The sequence below is a fragment of the Staurois parvus genome, unplaced genomic scaffold (genome assembly GCF_062004578.1).
Source record: "Staurois parvus isolate SC_StPar_1 unplaced genomic scaffold, SC_StPar_1.0 ptg000200l, whole genome shotgun sequence".
Taxonomy (NCBI): domain Eukaryota; kingdom Metazoa; phylum Chordata; class Amphibia; order Anura; family Ranidae; genus Staurois; species Staurois parvus.
The window spans coordinates 2907606-2931316 of record NW_028317996.1 but is presented as its reverse complement, the minus strand read 5'-3'; the positions used below and the strand labels follow the sequence as shown (position 1 = coordinate 2931316).

The following is a 23711-nucleotide window of genomic DNA, read 5'->3' as shown; positions in this document are numbered from 1 at the left end:
CTTACATGCCCAAATCTCTGTGTGATGTCATGCAGTACAGCGCCTTGTGCTACCCAACATTGCAGTTAATGAAGGGTATGTTTTTTGTACACTTGAAATAGAGCTGATGCAGAACAATGGTGCAGTGCAGTGAATCATGCACCACACTGCCCCCTAGCCAGCCGGCCACGCAGAGCAGCCAGAATGTTGAAACGCTTTGGATGACTGCTATTTAGCATTGTAATTCCCCTCATTCACACTGTAGGCTACAGTGTATTTAAACTAAATTTAAACGCTAACTGAATGACCTTTTTAGTTTCTTAGCACTGAGATAAACAATTGGTATTTAAAAAAAAAGATGTTTTGGTTTGTTTCTTTTTTTCATCCTTTGTTGCATCTCAGTGCTGCTGATCTATTGCATTTTAAAGCGGTACTAAACCAAACCCAAAAAATGTATTATATTGCAGAGTACCAATCAGATGTGGTAGCTACATCAGTTTTCTTGTGCATTTTCCCTCTGTTTTTTCACCTGGTGATCTGGCCAGTGACATATCTCTTGTCTTAGTGAGACACAACTCTGGATGAATGAACATGGGATACAGCAGCATTGTCAGTCTGGGGGGTATGGGAGTGTTAAATCTATTAGCATATTTGAATACAATAACAAATTGAAGCCAAACTCCAGCTCTCGCTTTATAATCCATTGCAGCTGTTTTTTTCCCTTTTGGGATAAAGGTTTTACTTGAATAAAGGCTCATCATTTTAATCACCCCTGTCAATGGTAAATGGATTGTCTCATCCATGTAAACTGATGCATTCTGCTGGAGAGCATGAACATCTGAAAAACAGCAAACTTGCTGGCTGAATCACCAGATGGTAATTGAAGAAAGCCTTAAAATGGAAATCAATGCAGCCATCACATCTAAGAATTGGTAAGCTGCAATATAATGCTTTTGGGAAAAATACTGCTTTTAAGGTCCGTTTTCTGTGGCCTTTGATCTCATGAGATAGGTTGAAACTGCCAAATTTAGTCTATGCCGTTAGCCTGTTTCACAGAGTTATAATACAGATACTTAAAGCAGAGTTCCAGTGAAGAAAAAAAAAAAGGACCCTTGCCTGTTCCTCGATCCTGCGGTGTCAGTCCCCCCGCAGCCCGTTTCACAGTCCTCCCTGTGTTCCCGGCTCAGGCATCTTCAGTGCAGCCACCCGGCTGTGACAGCTTGTAGCTTCACAGCCGGGTACTCACTGTGCATGCGTGCATGGTGCTGTAGTCTTCTGCACCTGTTGCGTGTCCCAGAAGATTACGGGGGGGGGGGTGGAAATGCCTTCTGCTTCTGGTCATCTAGGCGATCACAGCGGAAGTGGGAGCAGTTACCTGTCAATTTCAGGTACCCAATCCTATTCGGGTAGGTAAAAAACCTGTGTGCTGCTCCCGCCGCAGCCACCCTAAAACCTGTCCAATCTCCGAGCATGCGCGAGTGCCTTCAGAGCACACAGCTTGCTGTTGGGGCAGTCAGAAGGGGGGGGGGTGCCCAGGAGTGCTGGCAAGGGTCCTGAGAAGAGGAGGATCAAGACTGCTCTGTCCAAAACCATTGCACAGAGAAGATCAGTATGTTTGTGTTTTTAGCCCAGAGCATTTAATATCACTTTTTTACTTCATTTCTCTTACTTTTTTTTTTTTATTCCCCATTATGGACCAAAGTAATTTTTTGTTTCTACTAAGGGCCTGTTTATTGAGCGATAACTTTAGTTGTTAGGTTTTTGTGTAATTGGGGAATGTGTTTTCGTATAATGCAAAGTCTGTAGCAAAGTGTCCATTTACACGCCATGATCAGATGCAGGCACATTTTAACTTCTATTCCTACAACTCCCTGGACATGCCCAGAGAAGAGGATATTCTAAGCTTCCCTCTCTCAGTAGCTCAGGGAGGCCACATCTGATGGAACAAATGTTTCTTGGCAGGTTTCCTTCAGCAGATAAGAGGCTCTCCAGTCAGTATTAGAATTTGGGCAGCTGGATCAGAGCATTAAGACATACAGCTTCTCCAAAAGATCCAGCTACTGTCAGGGAACCCCTCCCTAATGTGCTACCAGAGTACTCAAATTCCAGTAGGGCGGCACTTCATCTGGATCTCTCCAGCTGTTCACCTGTATTACCAGAGTTACCCTGTATTTCCTTCATGAAGGATGCTGTTTGAGGATAATACGTAGCTGATGCTCTGTCTGACAGTCCTTTATGCAGCCACATTCTACCCTGGCTGAGCTCCAAAGACATTGTTGCGAAGAGTCCAGCTTTGTGCAACTTTCTTAATTATTTTGTATCCTGGTGCAGCATTTGTATGATCTTTGCCATTCTGATCTAGTTTTGTATGATTAGAACACTGAATCGGTTTAAAAACCTGCAGTTTTAGTTATCCTTTCTGATTATTTGGCTGACTACCCATCCGGTTACTTTTGCTAAAGTCTGCAACTACAGATTGCAAGTCACTATCTGGTATCTGTTATTCTTAAAGTGGTAGTAAAGTCCTACAATAAAAAAAGGGAAGAAAAAAAAAATTGGGCCCCCAGGTGGTTTAAGTCCGTGTTCTAGCATGTAATGCATTCTAGCACATTATGATAGACTTGCCTTAAAATGAAGCCCTGCAGTGGAGCGCGTTTGGATGTCTGGCCCGCTAAAGCCTAGTACACACTATTAGAAAATCGTACAAAAAAATACCACTTTTGAAGCGATCGTACGATAATCTGATCATTGGTACACAGTTTTCGTCTGGAATTATTTGAAGAAACCGGCACGAAAATTTTTCTCAGTACCATTTTCGTACGATTTTTGTTTAATCTGTACAGCTTTCATCTGAAAATATAATACAAATAAATTACGTCACTCCCAAATTATTCTTTGTCATACAAGAAGTTTCATAACATTAGTAACCTCTTCACTTTTGATGAGACTAGCATGCAAAAAAACCACCTGACAATCATTCATCCAATATTCTCATCGTGTATGGGACTTAAGACTTCACTCCAGCTCATGTGGATGGGAGTCACATTTGTGGCACAGTGCTCTGAATAGACAGATTATTCCATTGTATATGGAATCAAGCACTGGGTATAAGAAATAATACACATAAATGAGTGAATGGGAAACACGCTAGCTGCTGGCATAAAAGGTCACCTTAAGACCAAGCAATCATAATAGATGTATAATGAAATGCAGCGCTAGTAAACCTGTGACACTCTCAGATGTATAAAAAAAATTAAATTAAAATTGATTCAATAGATGTCAAAAGTTCCAAAACAATGCAGAGCAGGGTGGAGATTCCGTGACTTCTGTGATGGTGGAGAAGAGTATAGATTTACACTAACCAGATAGATAAAATGCTTGCGCATGGAGTATATAAGACCTACTCCTGGTACTCTGGATATGAATCACTGGGATGGGTAGTAGTCATCTATGCCCCAGCCACCAGGTGTCGTAGGTCTGGAATACATCAGAGGTCTTCTGGGATGCCAACTAAAGCCACCAGAGGGGGTATTCATCCCAAACATCAGACATCAAGTAGGCAGGAATCAGGTAGACCTTCAAAGAATGGGGCTCCCATGGAGTAAACAGAGCCCCAGACAAAGCTTCTGATAGTGCAGTAACTTTAATATTGGTGGTAATAAGCATACAAGGAAACACACTTGCATAAAGAAATCCAATATGGCTGCCGGCTGTGTATAGTAAGCCATGCAGTCCAATAGAGGGCACTCCCTGACACGTTTCGTGTGTAATACATGTTATCAAAGGGAGTGTGTATGTAACAGATCCATTAAATAGTAATTGGCGCACCTGCGCTCTATGCTATCGGTAGACGCGCGGCGACCATTTTTGTGTAGTGATGGAAGGTAATGGTAAAATCCGAGTTGCGCATGCGCAGTGAGCGCCGCGGCGGCCATTTTACCGGTGACCAGTGTCATATTCATCTGAATGGCACTTTGGCCACCTGAGATGATTGAACAAGGGGGAAAAAAGCAAGTAGATATATGAGGTACCGAGGTCCATAAATTTGATCTACAATAGAACAGCCCTGGTTAGAGGCCAGTATATTTATATAACCAGTATATAGGGGAGCAAATAATATATAAATGGACATAGACTTATTTAAATAACATTAATAGCTGTGGTCGAAATAGCGCCATCTAGCTATAGATAATTAAAATCACAAGTAAAATATGTGAATAAAGAGAGAAAGGGGGTGAATTGTAATAAGAACCCCTGTTCAAGCATAGATAAAAATAGGCCAAGGAGGGGCTAAACACCATCCATAGTTTAGCCAATCTCTTGATCAATAATATAGACCAAAAGTGCATAAACAGTAGTCAATAAAACAAATAGATATAAATTATTAGGCTAAACAGAGCTAATATATGAAACCTGTAAAAATTATTATAATTATAATAAAAAATTATATAAAAACAGAGGAGAAATGAGAAAATGAGGGGCGGTACTAGCTAGTATCTATGACGCAGGTAATATCCAAATCTATGTTCAGGCCATGTGGAGACTGTGTGCATAATAGATAAATCCACTTAGTCTCTAACTTAGAGACTGCTCTCTTTTTATTAACCCCTCTCCAGTGTTTATGGATAATATCTATACCAGTAAACCGGAGAGAACAAGGGTTCCTATGGTGCAGTTGGCGATAATGCATGGAGACCGAATGCTCTTTGAAGCCTTTCTTAATATTCGTTAGATGTTCACGTAATCGGTCCCTTAGTCTCCTACTCGTCCTCCCAACATACTATTTACCACGGGAACATTCTAATAGATAAACCACATACAAGCTATTGCACGTGATGGTAGATGAAATGTCATACTGTATGCCTGTGGAGTTGGACCGAAACAAGTGTGTGGGTTTCTTGTGGATACCATTGTGTACACATAACATGCACTTATTGAACGGAAAGAAGCCCTTACGATCAAAAAAGGACAGGTTTGGGAGGGTTCACAACATTCGGGGCCGGGGCAAGTGACATACTTCCAGCGCAAAAGCTTTTTATACTTTATTTGTTAAAATTCGCTATGGACCACAATTATTTTTGGTTTAGCGATAAGTATTACCTTCAAATTACCGGTGTCGCCATGAGTGCTAAATTTGCGCCAAGTCTGGCGAATCTATGGCTAGGTGGGAGGAGGATCTGATATACTCGAGGGATTGGCCACACCTCCTTCTACCGCCGGTATATAGATGATATCTTGCTACTCTGGGACGGTTATGATTTTTCATTAAACAACTTTTTCACCACTCTTAACTACAACACCCTTAACATAAAGCTAACGTTCCACTATGATTATCATGAAATACATTTTCAAGACCTCTTGTTGTTAATGGCACAGGGATATCCTCTAAGTGTTTCTTTAAACCCATGGATAGAAACCGCTATATCCCTAAAAATAGTTGCCACTTGCCCAGATGGCTTAATAAGATCCCTAGAGGCCAGTTCCTCAGAATTTGCAGCAACTGTGATAATCTGGACGACTTTGTCACACAATCAAATGTACTGAAAAATAGGTTCATTGAAAAGGGCTACGACGGTAACGCATTGGATATTGAAATCAATAGAGCTAAGGACACTAGTAGAGATATCCTTCTCTCCTCTAACGCCAGAATTAAAACAGTGATTTTGCCCTTTTTGTGACCAATTTTTCAGTTCAATATAAGGACGTAGTCAAAATTATAAATAAGAACTGGGGTATCCTAAAGAATGATCCTGTGTTAGGAGACTTTTTACCTACGAATCCCGACATTACATACCGGAAAGCTCCATCATTGAGAAACAAACTGGCCCTGACTGTTGTGAACCCTCCCAAACCTCTGTCCTTCTTTGATCGTAAGGGCTTATTTCCGTGCAATACGTGCATGTTATGTGTACACAATGGTATCCACAAGAAACCCATACACTCGTTTTGGTCCAACTCCACAGGCATACAGTATGACATTTCATCTACCATCACGTGCAATAACTTGTATGTGGTTTATCTATTAGAATGTTCCTGTGGTAAACAGTATGTTGGGAGGACGAATAGGAGACTAAGGGACCGATTATGTGAACATCTAACGAATATTAAGAGAGGCTTCAAAGAGCATTCGGTCTCCATGCATTATCGCCAACTGCACCATAGGAACCCTTGTTCTCTCCGGTTTACTGGTATAGATATCAATAAACACTAGAGAGGGGTTAATAAAAAGAGAGCAGTCTCTGTTAGAAAGTTCTAGTTGCCAAACATCAACCACCAAACCTTAATGACTTGGAGAGGATCTGCCAAGAGGAGTGGGCCAAAATCCCTCCTGAGATGTGTGCAAACCTTGTGGCCAACTACAGGAAACGTCTGACCTCTGTGATTGCCAACAAGGGACTAAGTCATGGTTTGTGAAGGGGATCAAATACTTATTTCTCTCTATGAATGTGCAAATCGGTGCATAATTTGTTAGACATGCATTTCTTTTGAATTTTTTGTTGCTATTCTGTGTGTTTATATTACACCTACCATTCGATTTTTAGACTGATCATTTCTTTGTGAGTGGGCACACATTCAAAATCAGCAGGGGATCAAATACTTCCTTCACTGTATACTAATATTTCCTTCACTGTATATATAGCCAAAAGTATTGGGATACCCCTCCAAATCATTGGATTCAGGTGTTCCAATCGCCTCCATGGCCACAGGTGTATAAAATCAAGCACCTAGGCATGCAGACTGCCTCTACAAACATTTCTGAAAAAATGGGTCACTCTCAGGAGTTCAGTGAATTCAAGTGTGGTACTTTGACAGGTTGCCACCTGTGCTACAAGTACATTCATGAAATTTCCTGGCTACTAAATATTTTACGGCCAACTGTTAGTGGAAGCAACTGGAAACAGCAACTCATTAACATAATGGTAGGCCAGGTAAAATGACAGAACAGGGTCTGCGCATTCTGAAGTGTAAAAAGCAAAAAGTGATGTAGCGCTAAAACAAGAAAATTATATGAAAAAGTCACATTAAGCCCATAATCAATGTAACATAGTGACACAATCATTAGCATGTAAAAGGGCGAAATAGTGCGTGATGGAACTAGATGAGTAAAAATAAAACACATGTGAGACCCCTGCACACAGTGCACATATCAGAAAAAAGTCCAGTGATCCGTATCACATTCCGTCCACTCATGCAGAATCAATGGACTGTGTGTGGACCCGCACACCCCGAAGTGCAATCCAAAACCGGCTAAAATGGCCTCTCACCTCCTATCTGCGACCCTGCAGGGCCACAGAGCTTGAAAAATCACCACTGGATCAGGATAACCTTCCTCTTGGGTGAATGGCTTCATGATATATCCCCAATATACTGATTCCACCTCTCCTGTAATATCCTCAAAGGTCAAATTATTATTATTATTATTATACAGTATTTATAAAGCGCCAATAGTTCACTCAGCGCTGTACATTACAAAGGGGGACAGAACATGTGACAGACAATACCAATACAATGCAAAACATGAGGGGATCGAGGGCCCTGCTCTTTCGAGCTTACAATCTAGGAGGGAGGGGATGGTGGCACAGGAGGAGATAGCTGTGGGGGAAATGAGCAGGGTGGATCCCAACTCAAATCCCAATAGGACAAAAGAAGACATCCTCTATAGTGTAAAACCGCTTTAATTGTTTTAAAACTGGATACTGTGCACACTTACATCAGCAAGATGAAATAACAGCTAGTACCCATACCATGGGTGTAAGCGTGTGGCTGAAGGGTGTTCCAAGATGGCGCCGCACCGGAAGTGCGTCACCACGTATTGCCGTTGACGCGTTGCGTCACGTGACCTCGTGACTTCCTCAGGACTCATGCATTCTGAAGTGTGCAGAAGTTGCCAACTGTCTGAGTCAATAGCTAAAGACATCCAAACTTCATGTGGCCTTCAGTTTAGCACAACAGTGTGTAGAAAGCTTCATGGAATGAGTTTCCATGGCCGAGCAGCTGCATCCAAGCCTTACATCACCAAGTGCAATGCAAAGCTTTGAATACAGTGCTGTAAAGCATGCCGCCACTGGACTTCAAAGCAGTGGAGACGTGTTCTCTGGAGTGACGAATCACGCTTCTCTGTCTGGCAATCCAATGTACATGTCTGGGTTTGGCAGTTGCCAGGAGAAAAGTACTTGCCTGACTGCATTGTGCCAAGTGTAAAGTTTGGTGGAGGGGGGATTATGGTGTTTTCAGGGATGGATTTGGCCCCTTAGTTACAGTGAAGGAAACTCTTAAGGGGCAAGCATACCAAGACATTTTGGACAATTTCATGCCCCCAACTTTGTGGCAATAGTTTGGGGATAGCCCTTCCTGTTCCAACATGAATGCGCAGCAGTGCACAAAGCAAGGACCATAAAGACATGGATGAGTGAGTTTGGGGTGGAGTCCTGACCTCAACACTATAGAACACCTTTGGTTATTAAAATTAACACTGGGCGTTTTTAATAACGTTGGTAACGTTAGCTGTGTAAAGTCACGTTAAAACGTGCGTTTTTTAAGCAGGTTTTTGCATTAGCGTGTAGCGTTTTGCTGCATCTTTTCGCATTTTCATTTTTTAACGTTTAATTTTTTAAATTAAACAAAAAAATTTTGTTAAGTCCAAAACCGCCAGTTTGCCACGTTTTTCAGTATTGGAGCGTTTTTACAGCTAAATAACTTCTCTAGAAACCCACTAGTCCTGGGGTTTCTGTTTTTGTTTTTTTGTTTTTTTTTTTTTTCAGCCAAAAATCACCCCTGCCAAAATAACGTTGATTACAGTATGTGTGCATGAACACATAGGATAACATGCTGGGGGGGTTTACTGGCTGTAGAAAATAATACGTGAAAAGCCAAAAACAGCAGCTGTAAAAACGTTCAGTGTGCATGAGGACTTGGAGCGGAGACTGCGAGCCAGGCCTTCTCGTCCAACATCAGTGCCTGACCTCACAAATGTGCTTCTGGAAGAATGGTTAAACATTCCTATAGACACTCTTAAACCTTGCGGACAGCTTTCACAGAAGAGTTGTATAGCTGCAAAGGGTGGGCCAATTCAGTATTGAACCCTATGGACTAAGACAGGGATGCCATTAAAGTTCAAGTAAAGGCAGGCGTCCCAATACTTTTGGTGGTATAGAGCGTCTCCCTCTCCCCCTCTCCCCTCCTCTCTCCCCCTCATGCTTTTTGCCTCTGTTTGCCACCAGAATATATTAAACCAAAAGAATCCAAATGAATTTGAAGTGCAGGCTTTCAGCTTTAATTCAAGGGGTTGAACATAAATATCAAGTACAAATTTTAGGAACTGCAACCATTTTTATACACCAGCGGTGGTCAGACGTCCGGATACTGTAGCCCCCCTACAGTATCCGGACATCTGACCACCCTGGTGGCTATCCTGAACGGTATCTGGTCAGTGTTGACCTTCATTTTTATCTTCACCATTTATTGTTGTGTTACCCTTTGATACAATAAACGTAGTGTCTACGGTATCGCGCTATGTGGTGTCCTTTATTGGGCTCTCTTCATTGAGAGTCCCCACTTGCAGACCCTGTTCAAAGGGACCCCAGATGGGGACACGTTTGAGACTCTTGGAGTACCTACCCTGAGTTGTGATTGGAGGGTGTATGATCCTGACCTTACCTTGGCAGTAGATGACCACTACCTGATGAAACAGGATAATTTCACATGCGTATTTTTGACGCACTTCTGGTGAGTGTGCATTTTTTTACCCTAGATTCACTGTGTGGTACACTGGAACTCTGCCCCACGCACTCATTAGGATCTGCTGGATCCCCATGTGGGCCCTCATTTATCTTGGGACTTTTTACTCCCTCAAGTTCACCTCAGTGTGATCCGATACTCTGCACTTTATTTTATGCTATATTATGTTGTCCTTATTTTTGCTATTTTAGAGCTGCACCTTTTATATGTATTCTGTTGGAAGGTTTGTTCTTGGTTGCCTTTTTTGGTGTTCTAGCAGCTATCTTTTTTTATATAGTTTTAGATAGCGCTCGCATATTACCTCTTTACTATATATCTATATCTCTAAATTTTTTTTACACTGAAATTTTGGCCACCAAAACATATTGGCCGAAAATTGCTCTAATGGCATTTTGATGATAGGAAAAATGTAGCTGATACAGGGGACTGTGTGTACTGCAGATGTGGGGGGCGGCGGACAAAGGCAGGAGAGGAACAGTATATACAGAGACTCCCTCACTGGCTGTCACTATGGCAGTGCCATTTTTTTTAAATGCAGTTTCTGGGTTTTTGTTTTTTTTTCTTCACTACAGCTCAGAGAATCAGCTGCCACTTTCTCCCAGCTGAAAGCAACAAAGTTTCCTTTAGCTCCGGGGAAACTGACAGCTCATTATCTGACCTATAGTGAAGAAAAAAAAAGCCGGCAATTGCATTTAAAAACTGGCAGTGACACATAGTGACAGCCAGTGAGGAAGCCTCTCTGTATACACTACTACCTCATTGTATACACTGCTCCTCTTCTGCCCCCTCCTTGCACACACTGTTCACCCATTGGTCCCCTATGTGATGGCAATAAAATCATACATGAAAAAATATACATGAAAGTATTAAAAAAAATTGGAGCCTCCCCACCCCCACATACGCAGACGTTGCGGTTCGGTTTTCGGTATGAATTTTATTTTTTTGCTCGTTAATCTACACACTCCATACCCCATAATGACAAAGTGAAAACAGAATTTAAGAAAGGTCTATGAATTTAATAAAAACTGAAATATCACATTTACATAAGTATTCAAACCATTTGCAACAGCACTTGAAATTTTAGCTCTGGTGCCTCCCATTTCTCTTAATCGTTGCTGACCTATTTCTGCACTTTGGAGTCCACCTGTGGAAAAATAAATTGATTTGGAAAGACACACACCTCTCTATAAAATGCTTCACAGCTGACACAGCATACTGTATCAGGGAAAAAAAGCTGTGCGGTCAAAGGAACTCTCTGCAGAGCTCAGAGACAGGATTATTGCAAGACCCAGATCTGGGGAAGATTACAGAGAATTTCTCCTGCACTGAAGGTTTCCAAGAGCACAGGCTGCAACATAACAAAATTTTAAGTGAAGGGGTCTATAGTTGTGGGGTGGATGAGAGGAGGGGTTAAGTATGGAGACTTTGAGGACAGAAGAAACTAATGTGAAAAGAAAGTGTAGAGGGAGAATATTAGAAGTGGAGAGAGCAGAAATCGGTCTCATATGAATTTATAAAATGTTTTTTTGCAGTTCTTTCTTGATGCATCTTCTTACTGCTTTAAACTGCAGTTTAATTGCTTTAATACTTTAGCAAAAATTACTTGGGCAAAAAATTCCCTGGCTGCAACTTTTTTTTTTCTCCCCCATCTGTGATTTTCCCCATAAGCTGATCTAAATTTATAGGGTGATGGGGTATGAAAGTATTCATGAATTAGAAATTGATAAGACACTGGTTAAATAGACCAGTCACAGACAACTGCCAAAGTCATAAAAGGTAATTCTTTGTTTTTGACTTTTGTGACCAATCTACAAAACTATAGAAACATTTGAAGGATCTTTGATTTCATAGTGTCCGTATTTAATCATACATAGCATGGCGATGGTTATGACTATTTTCTCATGGAGCTTTCTCTGGGAAAGGGTCCATGACATTCTGCACTTACAGGAAGTGGGCAGTAGAGGACCGATGCTAGATCTCAGAGCGGGTGAGTCTGCAGGGAATAGTGTAGAAGGAGGTGAGTATTGCAAACAGAATATTTATTTTTCCGTAACTTGCACCATTTTTATTTTAACTGTACTGGAATTGGTTAAGGTTATTTGAAGAAAATAAAACTGGTATTCACTCAGCCTAATTTTGTGATTTCTGACACTTGAAGTAAGGAGTTTAAGATATTTATCAATGAAAATGATAGTGCTTTGCTGCCACCTAATGTCCCTATTTGTAATGACTGTTATAAACAGGAAAGTTGCTATTTACCAAATGTGTTTTTTAATGTTAACCATAGAATATTTTATTTGAACAAACAGGGCTGTCATTTCACAAAACATTATGAAAATATGGTGTTTTTTCCCCTCGATTCAAATTTTTTGCTTTCTACATATTTATGGAGAGGACAGCCTAGAATAGGATTCAGAGATCTTCTTTTGGTATTGTCATTTTGTTGCTTACCTGATGACAAGCAGTTTCATGCAGTTTTTAGTTTAGTTACTTGTTACTTTACAAGTATGACAATACCGCAAGAGTGTGTTGAAAAATATGGGCATTCAGTTTGAGTTTTTGTCACAACAGGTTACGAATTCATGGGCTTGGCTTCAATGCAGATATTATATGGCTTGCATGCAGATCCGGGTCTCTTAATCACAATTCACAGCAAAAAGGTTTTGAAATGTAACCGTGCATTGGTGCTGCCCTCCCTCCTCCCACAGAAAAAGTTAAATGTTCATTATTACTTTTTACTCACTGAACTGCAACTCAATCGTATATATCATGTGTTTTTTTTCTGGATTTTTGGTTGATATTCTGTCTCTATCATTTAAAATACACCTATGATAAAAATGAGAGACCCTTCATTTCTTTGTCAGTGGGCAAATTTAAAAAATTTGCAGGGGATCAAGTAATTATTTTTACACGGTTAGATTCATAACTGCCTGTGTGTGGCCAGCCAGGCTGTGAAGGTGTATCACAGCAAGTCTTATTGCTCAAAATAAGTCTCCCCCCCCTTCATTCCCTCTTACCCCAAATGAAGGACCACGCCCCAGTTAGCTAGCCGCTGTGGGTGTGCATTTCCGTGACAGATTGGGGGCAGCAAGCAGGATCGGTTTAGTACATTGGTGCATGGTTTAGCCATTTAATGCATGTACTAAAGGTTGGAGGAAGTGACTGACCTACAGAAGCTCACTTCTGTAGGTCATTCTTATAGGGCATAATTTTTTGTTTTGTTGAGGACATTCTTGGCTGTTTGCTCCCCACCCCTTTCTTGTTTTTCTTTTCTATCTTTTATTTGGGGGAAAAATGTGAAGATGGTAACCCATGTAGGTGAGCTAATATTCTGGTACCTGAGACAATCCAAGTAGACCGTGATTGACCTCTATGATCTAACAAACATCAATACAGTTGGCAACCCGAGGTACCAGCTTCTAGGTGTGCTGATAGAAAAGGAGTTAGAACCGTACACCATATCAGGGAAACCCAGCAACTGTGCCACTCCAGATGACTGCGTGAGTCAGCGTGACTGTTCTCAAACCCTCTCGGCAGAAGAAATCCGCACTCAGAGGATTTTTTGTAGGAAGCTGTGTGGATAACCAGCAGCCAGTTACCGCAAATACTAGCATTGGTCAGATTCTGAGGTATGGGATCAGAAGATGCCATAGTTCTGCCAGGATTGAGGAGCCATGAGGATGTGGTCCCAAAGAAAGCCACAGTTATCACTGGGGTTGGAGGAGTAACCCCTGTGCTACCTACAGGTTTTTGTGTTGCTTTGCCCCAAGGATCCAAAAGCCAAGTGAGAGAAGTGGGCATAGCAGATGCCACTAACATACTATTGGGTACTGGCCTGGGGCAGTTGGTAGCCCAGTACAAGCCAAAGTCAACCCCCCTGAAGTCTACATCTCCACCTGAGGCCCCTGATTCATGTAACGTACTGTTGAGTGATTCAGTACACATTGGAAATTCTGGGGAGCGTCAGGAGGCGAATGACTGTGTACCAGATCCTGGCCCAATGGCTCTCAGTCGAGGCCTGGGGAAGTACTTAAAACCACAATAGACTCTGAAGCTGATAATGTTTTGTGTGATTCCAAAGGTAATGATGTGCAATGCAGACCCTCCCTCTGCTGAAGTGATGACTTGTGGTGCCCACCAGTCTGCCCCGGACTAGTCACTGCCCACTGCTACAGAGAAACTGTCTGTGGAAGGGCCCAATCCAGTTGGGACGAACCCTTGCGAATCTGGCCCAGGGGGCCTGGGGTCTCCTCAGACTGTTGTCTTTGCTGGCACCAGTCTCGGATAGCTCAGAGTCCCCTGAAGCTGTAAAAATTTGATGGCAGCCCAGAAGAGCTTGAGGATCTGGCTGATGGACCACCAGCAGCAGATGAGAAGAGGGTGTACAGGGAACAGAATTTTTGGTTCTGTACCCATGTGTAAAGAAACAGAATGTTCCTAAGTAGCTGGTGAAAAGGCATTGTGTTTCAGTAGCTCCTGGTAAAGCCCAGTATTGTGTGCCTGTAACCCCTTGTGGGACTTTTTTTTTCTCTTTTGTTTGTCTTTCTGTGGTCTACTCTGAGGAAGGACCATGGGGTGAGGGTTTAACTCTAACTCTACTCACTCAGCAGCGGCGGCTGACAAATATGAGTTACTAGAGGCTGATACATTTTATACTGGCTCAGAGCAGCTCAGGTGTTGTGCCAACAGACATTCTGCTGAGAACGGAGTAGAAGTGTGTGACGTGGGGCAGAGGACAACCCTTGGTGGAATCCTTTCTCCTGTAACCTTCTCTTCTGTCACCACAGTTGCAAGTACTGCCACTGTAAATTTGTTGCTGTGTGTTTCAGAGGGAAGTCTACAGGATGTGAGGGCAAATTTGGCCCAGTTAGTCTTCCATTTCAGCAGCTGGAGCTGAAAACACAGGGTACTTACAGGCTGATGAGTTTGATGTTGGCCAAGAGGAGCTCGGGTGTTGCGCTGACAGGCATTCTGCTGAGTAAGATGGAGTAGAAGGGTGTAACAAGGGTCAAAGAATGAACCCTGGCAGAAAAGTAGTCTGGATTTATCCTATCTCCACAGATATGAATATCGTGACTGAGGATTTGTTGTACCACCCAGATGACAATGGCCAGTGGCTGAGAATGAGGACAGCGCACAATGACAAGTTTGTCTGTACCCTTTCAGTATGTAGTCAGTGGCCAGTGGATGAAGTGGATCCCCAGGGCGATCTGGCTGGTCATGATCCTGACCCATTAGGATCACTCTGAGAGGTGTGCAGTAGCCCTCTCCTACCTGCAAGGGGATAGGCTAAAATGTCAGTGGTGCTGGGCTTCAGTTGGGGGAACCTTCACCACATTGGCCCATTTTTAGGCTGTTATGCGTCATCTAGAAAGGGGGAGATGTGAAAAAATGTGGATGTAGCATTAAATGTAAGAGGGTATTTGAGATGTGATGTGATCAGTAGAAATATATGTAATTGTAGATCTAGTTTAATTTTGTGGTATTACACCCTGGTCGCACCCTATTGTACACAATTGGTGGTCAAATCTGTGCAGTACCGACTTGGTCGGAGCTGCACCCATTTCTAAAGTAGTACATATACTACTTTTCATGTGATTTGCATTAACATCTGTGTCAGGTGTCTTGAAAATCGCACCTGAGATCAGCAGTCCCCGACTTTGAAATTGTGCAACTTCACTGTAAATCACATGCTTTAAAAGTCGGGCTTGATGTGACTGTAGACTTAATGATACAGTATTCCTCTTTCATGCAGAGGCACATGTTTTTCAATTAGCATTTGAAAGGACAGAGCAAGCTTCTAGGCTAAAGTTGGCACCTAAGTACAGATTAAAACTTTCCTATCAGGATGGACATGGATTTTTCACCTTCTTGAAGTTTCAAAAAAGCTCTAGCCATTTCGGCTTCAAGAAACCACACTGGACCAGAAAAAGGCTTCAAGAAGTCTGCCAGCCTTGAGTTATATCCACAGATCAGAGGAATCTATTTAATCTCTAATAATAAAAGCTAAAATATTAGTTGCCAGAGATGAAAATTATTCCTTCTGATTTGGACACATTTCAGGGTACACATACATGTAAAACTGTATTTGTAGCCTATGTAGAATCCCAGAGAAACACACAAAATGGTTACATGGTGCCTGATTGCGTCAGCTGAAGAGTGATTGATACGTTCGCGATCAGACTGACACATTGATGTCAGAAATCCTATCCCCGACCTAGCTATCCAAACTGTTCTTGGCCCATTTGAGATTGGTTATTTCAGAACACAGAATGTTCTGTGGGCTAGGATGGGAACATCACCCAGGGTTGCTTGGTCAAGGGCTAAAGTCCAGCCCACATCCATATTTCAATAAATTGAGGACCCTAAGATTTCTCAACTTGCTCCAGTCACAGGATAAGTCTTGGTAAAAGTTTTGGATTTATTTATTTTTATTCCTGTTTTAATACTAGCAAATTGTTTTTTTGTTTTCTGCTTTTTCTGCTTTCTCTTGTATTTGTTGTAATTCCTTTTTTTCTTTGTACATATTTTATGTACTGCCCACCTCTTGGGATATTAAATGAATCTTCTGTGTATTAAACTAGGGCTGATATCTCTGGAGCGATTGTCAATTTCTGGAGCTATTGTCAATTAACTTAGAGTATAGACACTAAAATGAAACCATCTGTATGCAGTTGCACTGTATGTTGGCAGATTGTAAACCTAGCAGATTTGCCAGACAGAAATCTGTGTATGTGCGGTGTCCTAGCAGACCAGTCTGCAGACAATGTTGGGTGGTGGCAAGGTACCGTGTGTGGGGACAGTAGGAAGAGTTATTACCACCGGGGTTCTAGTTTGTAGGATAGCTAGAAGGGTGGGCTAATTGCTAGACTGCTCCCCAACCCTCACCCTAGGTTCACACCGAAGCGTTTTCCAGAAATGCTCTACAGTCCATTTCACATGATTTCCTATGGGACACGTTCACATCTCCGTGTTTTCACCCAGTGCGTTTTTTGGAAAGGGTCAGTAACTTTTTTAAACGCAAAAAGTAGCAATTTTGGTTCAAAAGACTTAAGTGGAAATGCTGCAGAAAAGCATGTAGTGCGTTTTTGATGTATTTTAATTTGCCTAGCAACAAGAGAAAAACCGCAGAAGTCGGCAAAAATGCAAAACAGACTGCAAAAAGCACTGCAGAAACTGCTCAAACTGCATAGATGTAAACCTAGCCTTAGTCTACCAAATTGTATATAAGATTCGTATCTGCCCATGTGGGGTCAGCCAGCTGGATTGGAGTGGAATCTCCCCCTAGTGGTGGCCAGAGGTAGTGCAGGCTGTGAAGGTGTATCATGGCAAGTCGTCTTGCTCAAAATAAATCCCCCCTTCTTACCCCAAGTCAAGGACCTTACCCCGGTTAGCTAGCTGCCGTGGGCGTGCGTTCCGTAACACAGGTGCCGCAAAAAAATAAGAGCAATGTGAGTAGATCGGGGAACTCTGATTTTACCACTGCAGTCCTAGAAAATTTAAAAGCCTGTTGCGGTTTGTTTTTCAGTACCCATTAAGAACTGAATTACCTGATTTGAGTAGACTGATGTGGCATTCAAATATTTTGGTTAGACTGTTAACCCATTGCTTGACTTATATTTAGTTGTTAATGCTAATTATTGGCATTCACTTTTTGTTTTACAGATTGCTCCTTGTCTTCTAGAAGAACGAATTGAAAATGTTGGTTGTCCTGGCTTTTATTATTATCTTCCACATAACCTCTATAGCATTGCTGTTCATTGCTACAATTGACAATGTAAGTATGTGTGCTCTTGCAAACTCCACACTGCTGCTATTTAATGAAAACAAATTCTATTGGAAAGTGTAGTATAATGCCTGATTTATAAAAATATAGAACAATACAATAATATTAAGGTGGGCATGGCCATATCAAAATGACCATATACTACCTGCAGGCAGAGCAAAATTTCCAAATCCATGCTATACAGCACGGCTTTGCTGTGGATTGTATTTTGTTAGCATATGCCAATTGGGTACCACTGATTCACACACTATGCAGTCCAATGCATTTTTTAATCTGCATCAAAGACTCATGCACAGAGTTTTTTTTTTTCCATGTGTTTCAATGACCCTAGTTCACACCAGTGCAGTCAGTTCCAGTGTAGTCCACAAAAGTTAATATTCAACTGCATTTTTTTTTCTGTATGAAATGGACCTGGTATGCAGCAAAATGCATGTAAACACACCCAAAAAAGTACTGGATCGTATGTTGTGCTGATATTCAAAATAGGAAAAAACCCACACTGGAATGCCTTGAAAATGCATCACAACTGCATGTAAACGCATATGCAAAAATGCATCTGGAATGCAGAAATTGTGGTGTGAACCAGCACTAAAAGTACACAGCTTGTTGCACACTCCCATTTTTCCTCCCCTCTGCCTGAGGTGACTTACTACTGGCTTTAGCAAGGCTTAGGGTTTTTTTGTTTTGTTTTTTGTTTTGTTTTTTTAATAGTGCAGTAACCCTGTCATAGATGGCCATTAACACTTGATGCTTCTACAGCTGATCTGTGAGGCTGTGATATATTCTTACTTCATATGGTCAATATGGTGGTTCATATGCTAAAATGAAGCAGTCCTGCGGGCCTTTCAGCTCACAAATTGCCAGCATGTATGATTTCAGTTTACAGTGTTCCACCCAAAAGACCTGGATCACTGTCCCTCTGCTTTAGTCCACACACTGCTCTGAATCTTCATAAATTCTGACATGGTTGCAGAAAGGTAGTATCAACATTTTGAGAAATTGAATTAACTAAAATCTCAGCCATGATGGCCCTCTTGTAAATGCAAACCCTTTTCTCCAGAGTGTCTTTGGTTTGCCACCAGCTGCTTCTGCACAAAATGAGGAATGTACCCCATCTTTTTTGGATTAATTTGGTTGAGGAGTTTCAATCTGCCGGCAACTCGTAAGTTTAGGATTACCATCTTGATCCTTATTGACACAGTGCGCACATGTCGGGAGCCACTTGAATTCTGTTCCGGTATCAGTCTGAGATCCTCTAAATGGCCCGAGCCTGATTTCTCACTACTGCAGAACTTTTTTTTTTTTCTGTAAGAATTTTGTAGTTACTAGCCTAATCCAGACTATTTGCTCCCCCTAAGCGCTTTGCTCTGCAATACACTTATGAGGAAGTGTTTAAGTGAGCTGTCCCTATTGTGCCATTTTCTGTCTGGATGAAGATGTCCTAATGTTTATTAAAGACTGGAAACTGTTTCCAAGGCATTATTTTCCCTAGTAGCCCCCACCCTGCAACCTCTCATTGCTGTCATATACTTTTGCCAGACCTTGGTGGCATAGTTCAAGAGATGTGTGGAGCTCTTGAATTAATCCTAATCGATCATTCATTTCTCCAACAATTGCAACTAATGGCTGTCTCCCTGCACTGCTGTGCGGATGGCTTTTGATTCTCGTACAGCGGATGTCCAGAATTGTATTCTATATGTATACATGCAAAGAACAATTTGACTCAAGTAACCGATTGCGGAACATCAATGCAAAAATCACCTATTTTGTATGTGCCCTTCCTTTGGATGGGGCACACTTCTTTGATGCATCTCTCGACAACTTTATCAAAGACTCATTGGGGGCAAGACCAATCTCTCTCCCCACTTTCATCCTCTTTCTGACATCAAAAGGAGGCCGGAAAACTTTATACCTCCTGAGGCTGAGTAGTTCCTTTTTATTTCCCCCAGTTCTCTAAGCATCTCAGATGCATTTGTACAGAATGCTGTGTCCAGGGGCTACAAGCTAGTACCTGCTTCTTCCGCAATTCATGTCAAATCTTGGCAAAGCCTACCAGAACACACTGCTCTGTTGCAACTCCTCTTTCAGGGAGTCCCAGCCATTGCCCCAGGAAAGGTTTTAGGGTTTCAACTTAACCTCTTCACTATTCTCAAAGCACAAGGAGGCATTTGCCCTGTTCTGGATCTACTCCGTACCTTCATTCAAGTGCTAAAGTTCAAGTGGAAACTTCCAAGTTAACGCAGCTCAGAAATAAAGCCAACCAGATTCTGACTGTCCTGGCAGAATATAACATTCCAGCCCATGCACATTTCAGGCCTGGAAAATTTTCAGGTAGACTTCCCAGTTATGTGCCTGAACTCAAGGGAATCCCTTATTCCTTGGGAAAAGACTATGTACAAGGTGTTGCTCATGTAGTTCCCCTGTATGTCCACCAGTGACTCCATGGGATGTTGGCTTGTCAAAACTGTCTTTTGCACATTCTGTCCTCATTCACTTACAAGGTGACCTTTCCTGCTGCCTTCACATCTTCAGGGTACATTTCTGAGTTAGCTTTTGTTATGCAGAGAACACTTTTTTTTTTTTTTTTTTTCCCCCCCACTGAGGTTTTAGTTAAGGTGAAAGAATTACCCCATCTTCATTGTTCCACCTCTCTCTCCTGCCAAAGTATGTCCAAGGCGGTTCCCCCCATTGTTTGGATGTGGTGCAAACTATTTGAGTTGATCACTGCCACGTTGTTTTTCAGGCTTTGCTTTGTCTTAATTTGAGGGTCCCCGTAGGCAAGTAGCTTGGGTAGCTAATCTTTGACACATATATATGGCCTTCAGGACCAGGTTTTGCCTTCCTGTCAAGGTGCACAATCCTTTATTTTAGTAAGTGCTTCTTGGGCCTTATTAGAATCGGGCTAAAAGTTCTCTAGATATGTAAGATTGCCACTTGGTCTTCCGCTCTATGTTCTGCATGTTTTACCATGCGGATGTTCAGACCTCATTTAATGCACGCTTTGGGGTTAAAAACAAAGTTTTAGTTGTACAACGTTTACAAATCCATGTGGAAGCCACGCTGGCTTGTCAAGGGCTCTTTGTATAGCACAGTCCTACTGCTAGATCCTCCATGTTAGAACATATACAGTATAGGAATTAATACATTTAAAGCGGTAGTAAACTGAGTCGTCATTACAAAAAAAAAAAAATCCCTTGCAAGGTAAAGACATAATGTGCTAGTATGCATTGCATACTAGCAGATTATGTAAAACTTACCTTAAAACAAAGCCCTCCAGCAGAGCACTGTCACCGCTGTAGAGGCTTCCATCTTTACCCAGTCTTCCTTCCGGCTTTGCAAGCTCTGGCCATCTGACTAGCTGGGCTGCAATGATGTCACTCATGCGCATGGGAGTCTCTGGACACCGTGTTGTGAAGGAACAGCATGGGTATGATGTTCCTTCAGAGCGCATGTGCCAGCTGTAAAAAACCTTGAATATCTCCTAAACTGTGCATGTTTAGGAGATATTCATTTTGCCTACAGGTAAGCTTACCTGTAGGTAAAAATATACAGTGCCTTGAAAAAGTATTCATACCCCTTGAAATTTTCCACATTTTGTCCTGTTGCAACCAAAATCGTAAATGTATTTTGTTGGGATTTTATGTGATAGACAAACACAAAGTGGCAAATAATTATGAAGTGGAAGGAAAATGATAAATGGTTTTACAAATATCTGAAAAGTGTGGCGTGCGGTTTTTGTATTCGGCCCCCTTTTACTCTGATACCCCTAACTAAAATCTAGTGGAACCAATTGCCTTCAGAAGTCACCTAATTCGTAAATAGTTCACCTGTGTGTAATTCAATCTCAGTATAAATACAGCTGTTCTGTGAAGCCCTCAGAGGTTTGTCAGAGAACATTAGTGAACAAACGGCATCATGAAGGCCAAGGAAGACACCAGACAGGTAAGGGATAAAGTTGTGGAAAAGTTTAAAGCAGGGTTAGATTATAAAAAAAATATTTCAAGCATTGAACATCTCACAGAGCACGGTTCAACCCATCTGAAAACGGGAAAGAGTATGGCACAGCTGCAAACCGACCAATACGTGGCTGTCCACTTCAACTGACAGGCTGGGCAATGAGAGCATTAATCAGAAGCAGCCAAGAGGCCCATAGATTCTGCCCCCTGAGCTGTGGATCTCTGCAGCTCCTCCATAGTGACTGTCCACAAGGCGACTATTAATCGTGCACTCCATAAATTTGGTCTTTATGGAAGAGTGGCAAGAAGAAAGCCATTGTTGAAAGAAATCCATATGAAGTCCCGTTTGCAGATGAGACCAAAATCGTTTTTTTGCCACACATAGCGGTTTGCCTTTAGGCAAAAAGTTCAAACACTGCATACCACCCTGAACTCTCCATACTCGCTGTAAAACATGGTGGTGGCAGCATCATGTTGTGGGGGTTATTTTCTTCATCAGGGACAGGGAAGCTGGTCAGAGTTGAAGGGAAGATGGATGGCACTAAATAGAGAGCAGTCTTAGAAAAAACCCTGTTAGTCTGCAAAAGACTTGAGACTGGGGCAGAGGTTCACCTTCCAGCAGGACAACGAACCTACACATACAGCCAAAGCTACAATGGAATGGTTTGGATCAAAGCATATTTGTGTTAGAATAGTGAAAGTTCAGACCTAAATACAATTGAGAATCTGTGGCAAGACTGAAAAGTGCTGTTCAGACACTTTCAATCTAATTTCACAGAGCTTGAGCTATTTTGCAAAGATTAATGGGCACAAAATTTCACTGTAGATGTGCAAAGCTGGTAGAGACCTAACCAAAAAGACTTGCAGCTGTGATTGCAGTGAAAGGTGGTTCTAAATAGTATTGACTCAGGGGGGCTGAATACAAATGTACGCTACACTTTTCAGATCTTTAACCACCTCCCGTTCAGCCGTTGTATATAAACGGCCAGATGGTGGCAGTGCAGGGTCAGGTGGCCGTTTATAAACTGCCTCCCCGCCCCCTGCTTGTGCGCACTCCCTGGGAGCGCGCAGCACCGCGATATGGTGCCCGCTGTGTCCTCCAGACACAGTGGAACACCGATCATAGAATGGGACCTCTGGGTGAGGTCCTGATCATGTGATCACTGATTGACCAATCGGTGATCACATGCTGAGTAGTAAGCAAGATGTCACTTCTGACATCATTGCTTACTAGGTGTGAAATCTGTGAATGATCATAGAGGTCACATGGTACAAGGCTATTCACAACAGCCTTGTACCATGTGACAAGCTGTGACCAATCACAGCTCACACAGTTCTCAATGGCTGCAAGAATGCAGCCAGAGAGAAGGAGTAATGATTGCTTTTACAGCCTTTATGGGTGTAAAAGCAATCTGTGTAAAAAAAAAAAAAAAAAAAAAAAAATCTTCATCACCACCCACAAGTAGTACAGTGTCACCATGGTGACACTGTACAGCTAGGGTGACAGTATGTAAAAAAATAAATGTAAAATTTTTTTTAAAAGTTATAATTTTTGGTTATAAACTAATTTGGGTTATAATAATTTTTTTTTTTTTTTTACTAAAAAGATAACTGAATACATTTTGGCCAAGATTTATGATGAAATATTTGCAAAATTTTGGAAACCCTTTTTTCCCAAAAATTTTGACTTTTTCATTTACATAGCAAAATTAAAAAGAATAAATACCACCAAAATAAAGCTTTATCTGTCTCAAAAAAATGCTAAAGTCATATGGGTGCAGTGTTGCATGACCGCGCAATTGTCATTCGAAGTGTGATAGCACTGAAAGCTGAAAATTGGCCTGGACAGGAAGGGAGTGAAAGTGTCCAGACATGAAGTGGTTAATTATAAAAAATTGTTGCTTATGTAGAATCTGTGAGCAAATTTGTTACAAGTTCCTCTGGAACTGATATTTGATACTTTTCCACTACTCGGTAAACTTCTCCAACCAGTTTTTGTGCTTATAGAACTCTGCCACTTGAGATGTTTGTGAAAGTTCTGTTAAAGTTGTAACAGGCTCATGTATACCTTATTGACACATACAGTTGTGTTCAAAATAATAGCAGTCCGACATCACTAACCTGATCAATCACTGTTTTTGGTAGAAATGTTTCTACATGGCAAATAATTTACTAGCAGGTGTAGTAGAGTAATAGAAATCCAACAGACCCAACAGTCATGACATGCATGCTGCTAATTCTGTGTAATTGAA

At 41.7% G+C, this 23711-nt stretch overlaps 1 protein-coding gene across 2 annotated transcripts in view; it reads left to right on the top strand.

Annotated features, from left to right (window-relative positions):
- EMP2 (epithelial membrane protein 2) overlaps window positions 1-23711 on the top strand; it is a 95877-nt gene that overhangs the window by 60608 nt on the left and 11558 nt on the right. For both annotated transcript variants that reach the window (XM_089678231.1, XM_089678232.1), the window contains exon 2: window positions 17383-17494. In XM_089678231.1, the coding sequence (XP_089534357.1) occupies window positions 17417-17494 (78 nt within the window). In that variant the 5' untranslated portion in view covers window positions 17383-17416. The remainder of the gene's footprint in view (window positions 1-17382; window positions 17495-23711) is intronic.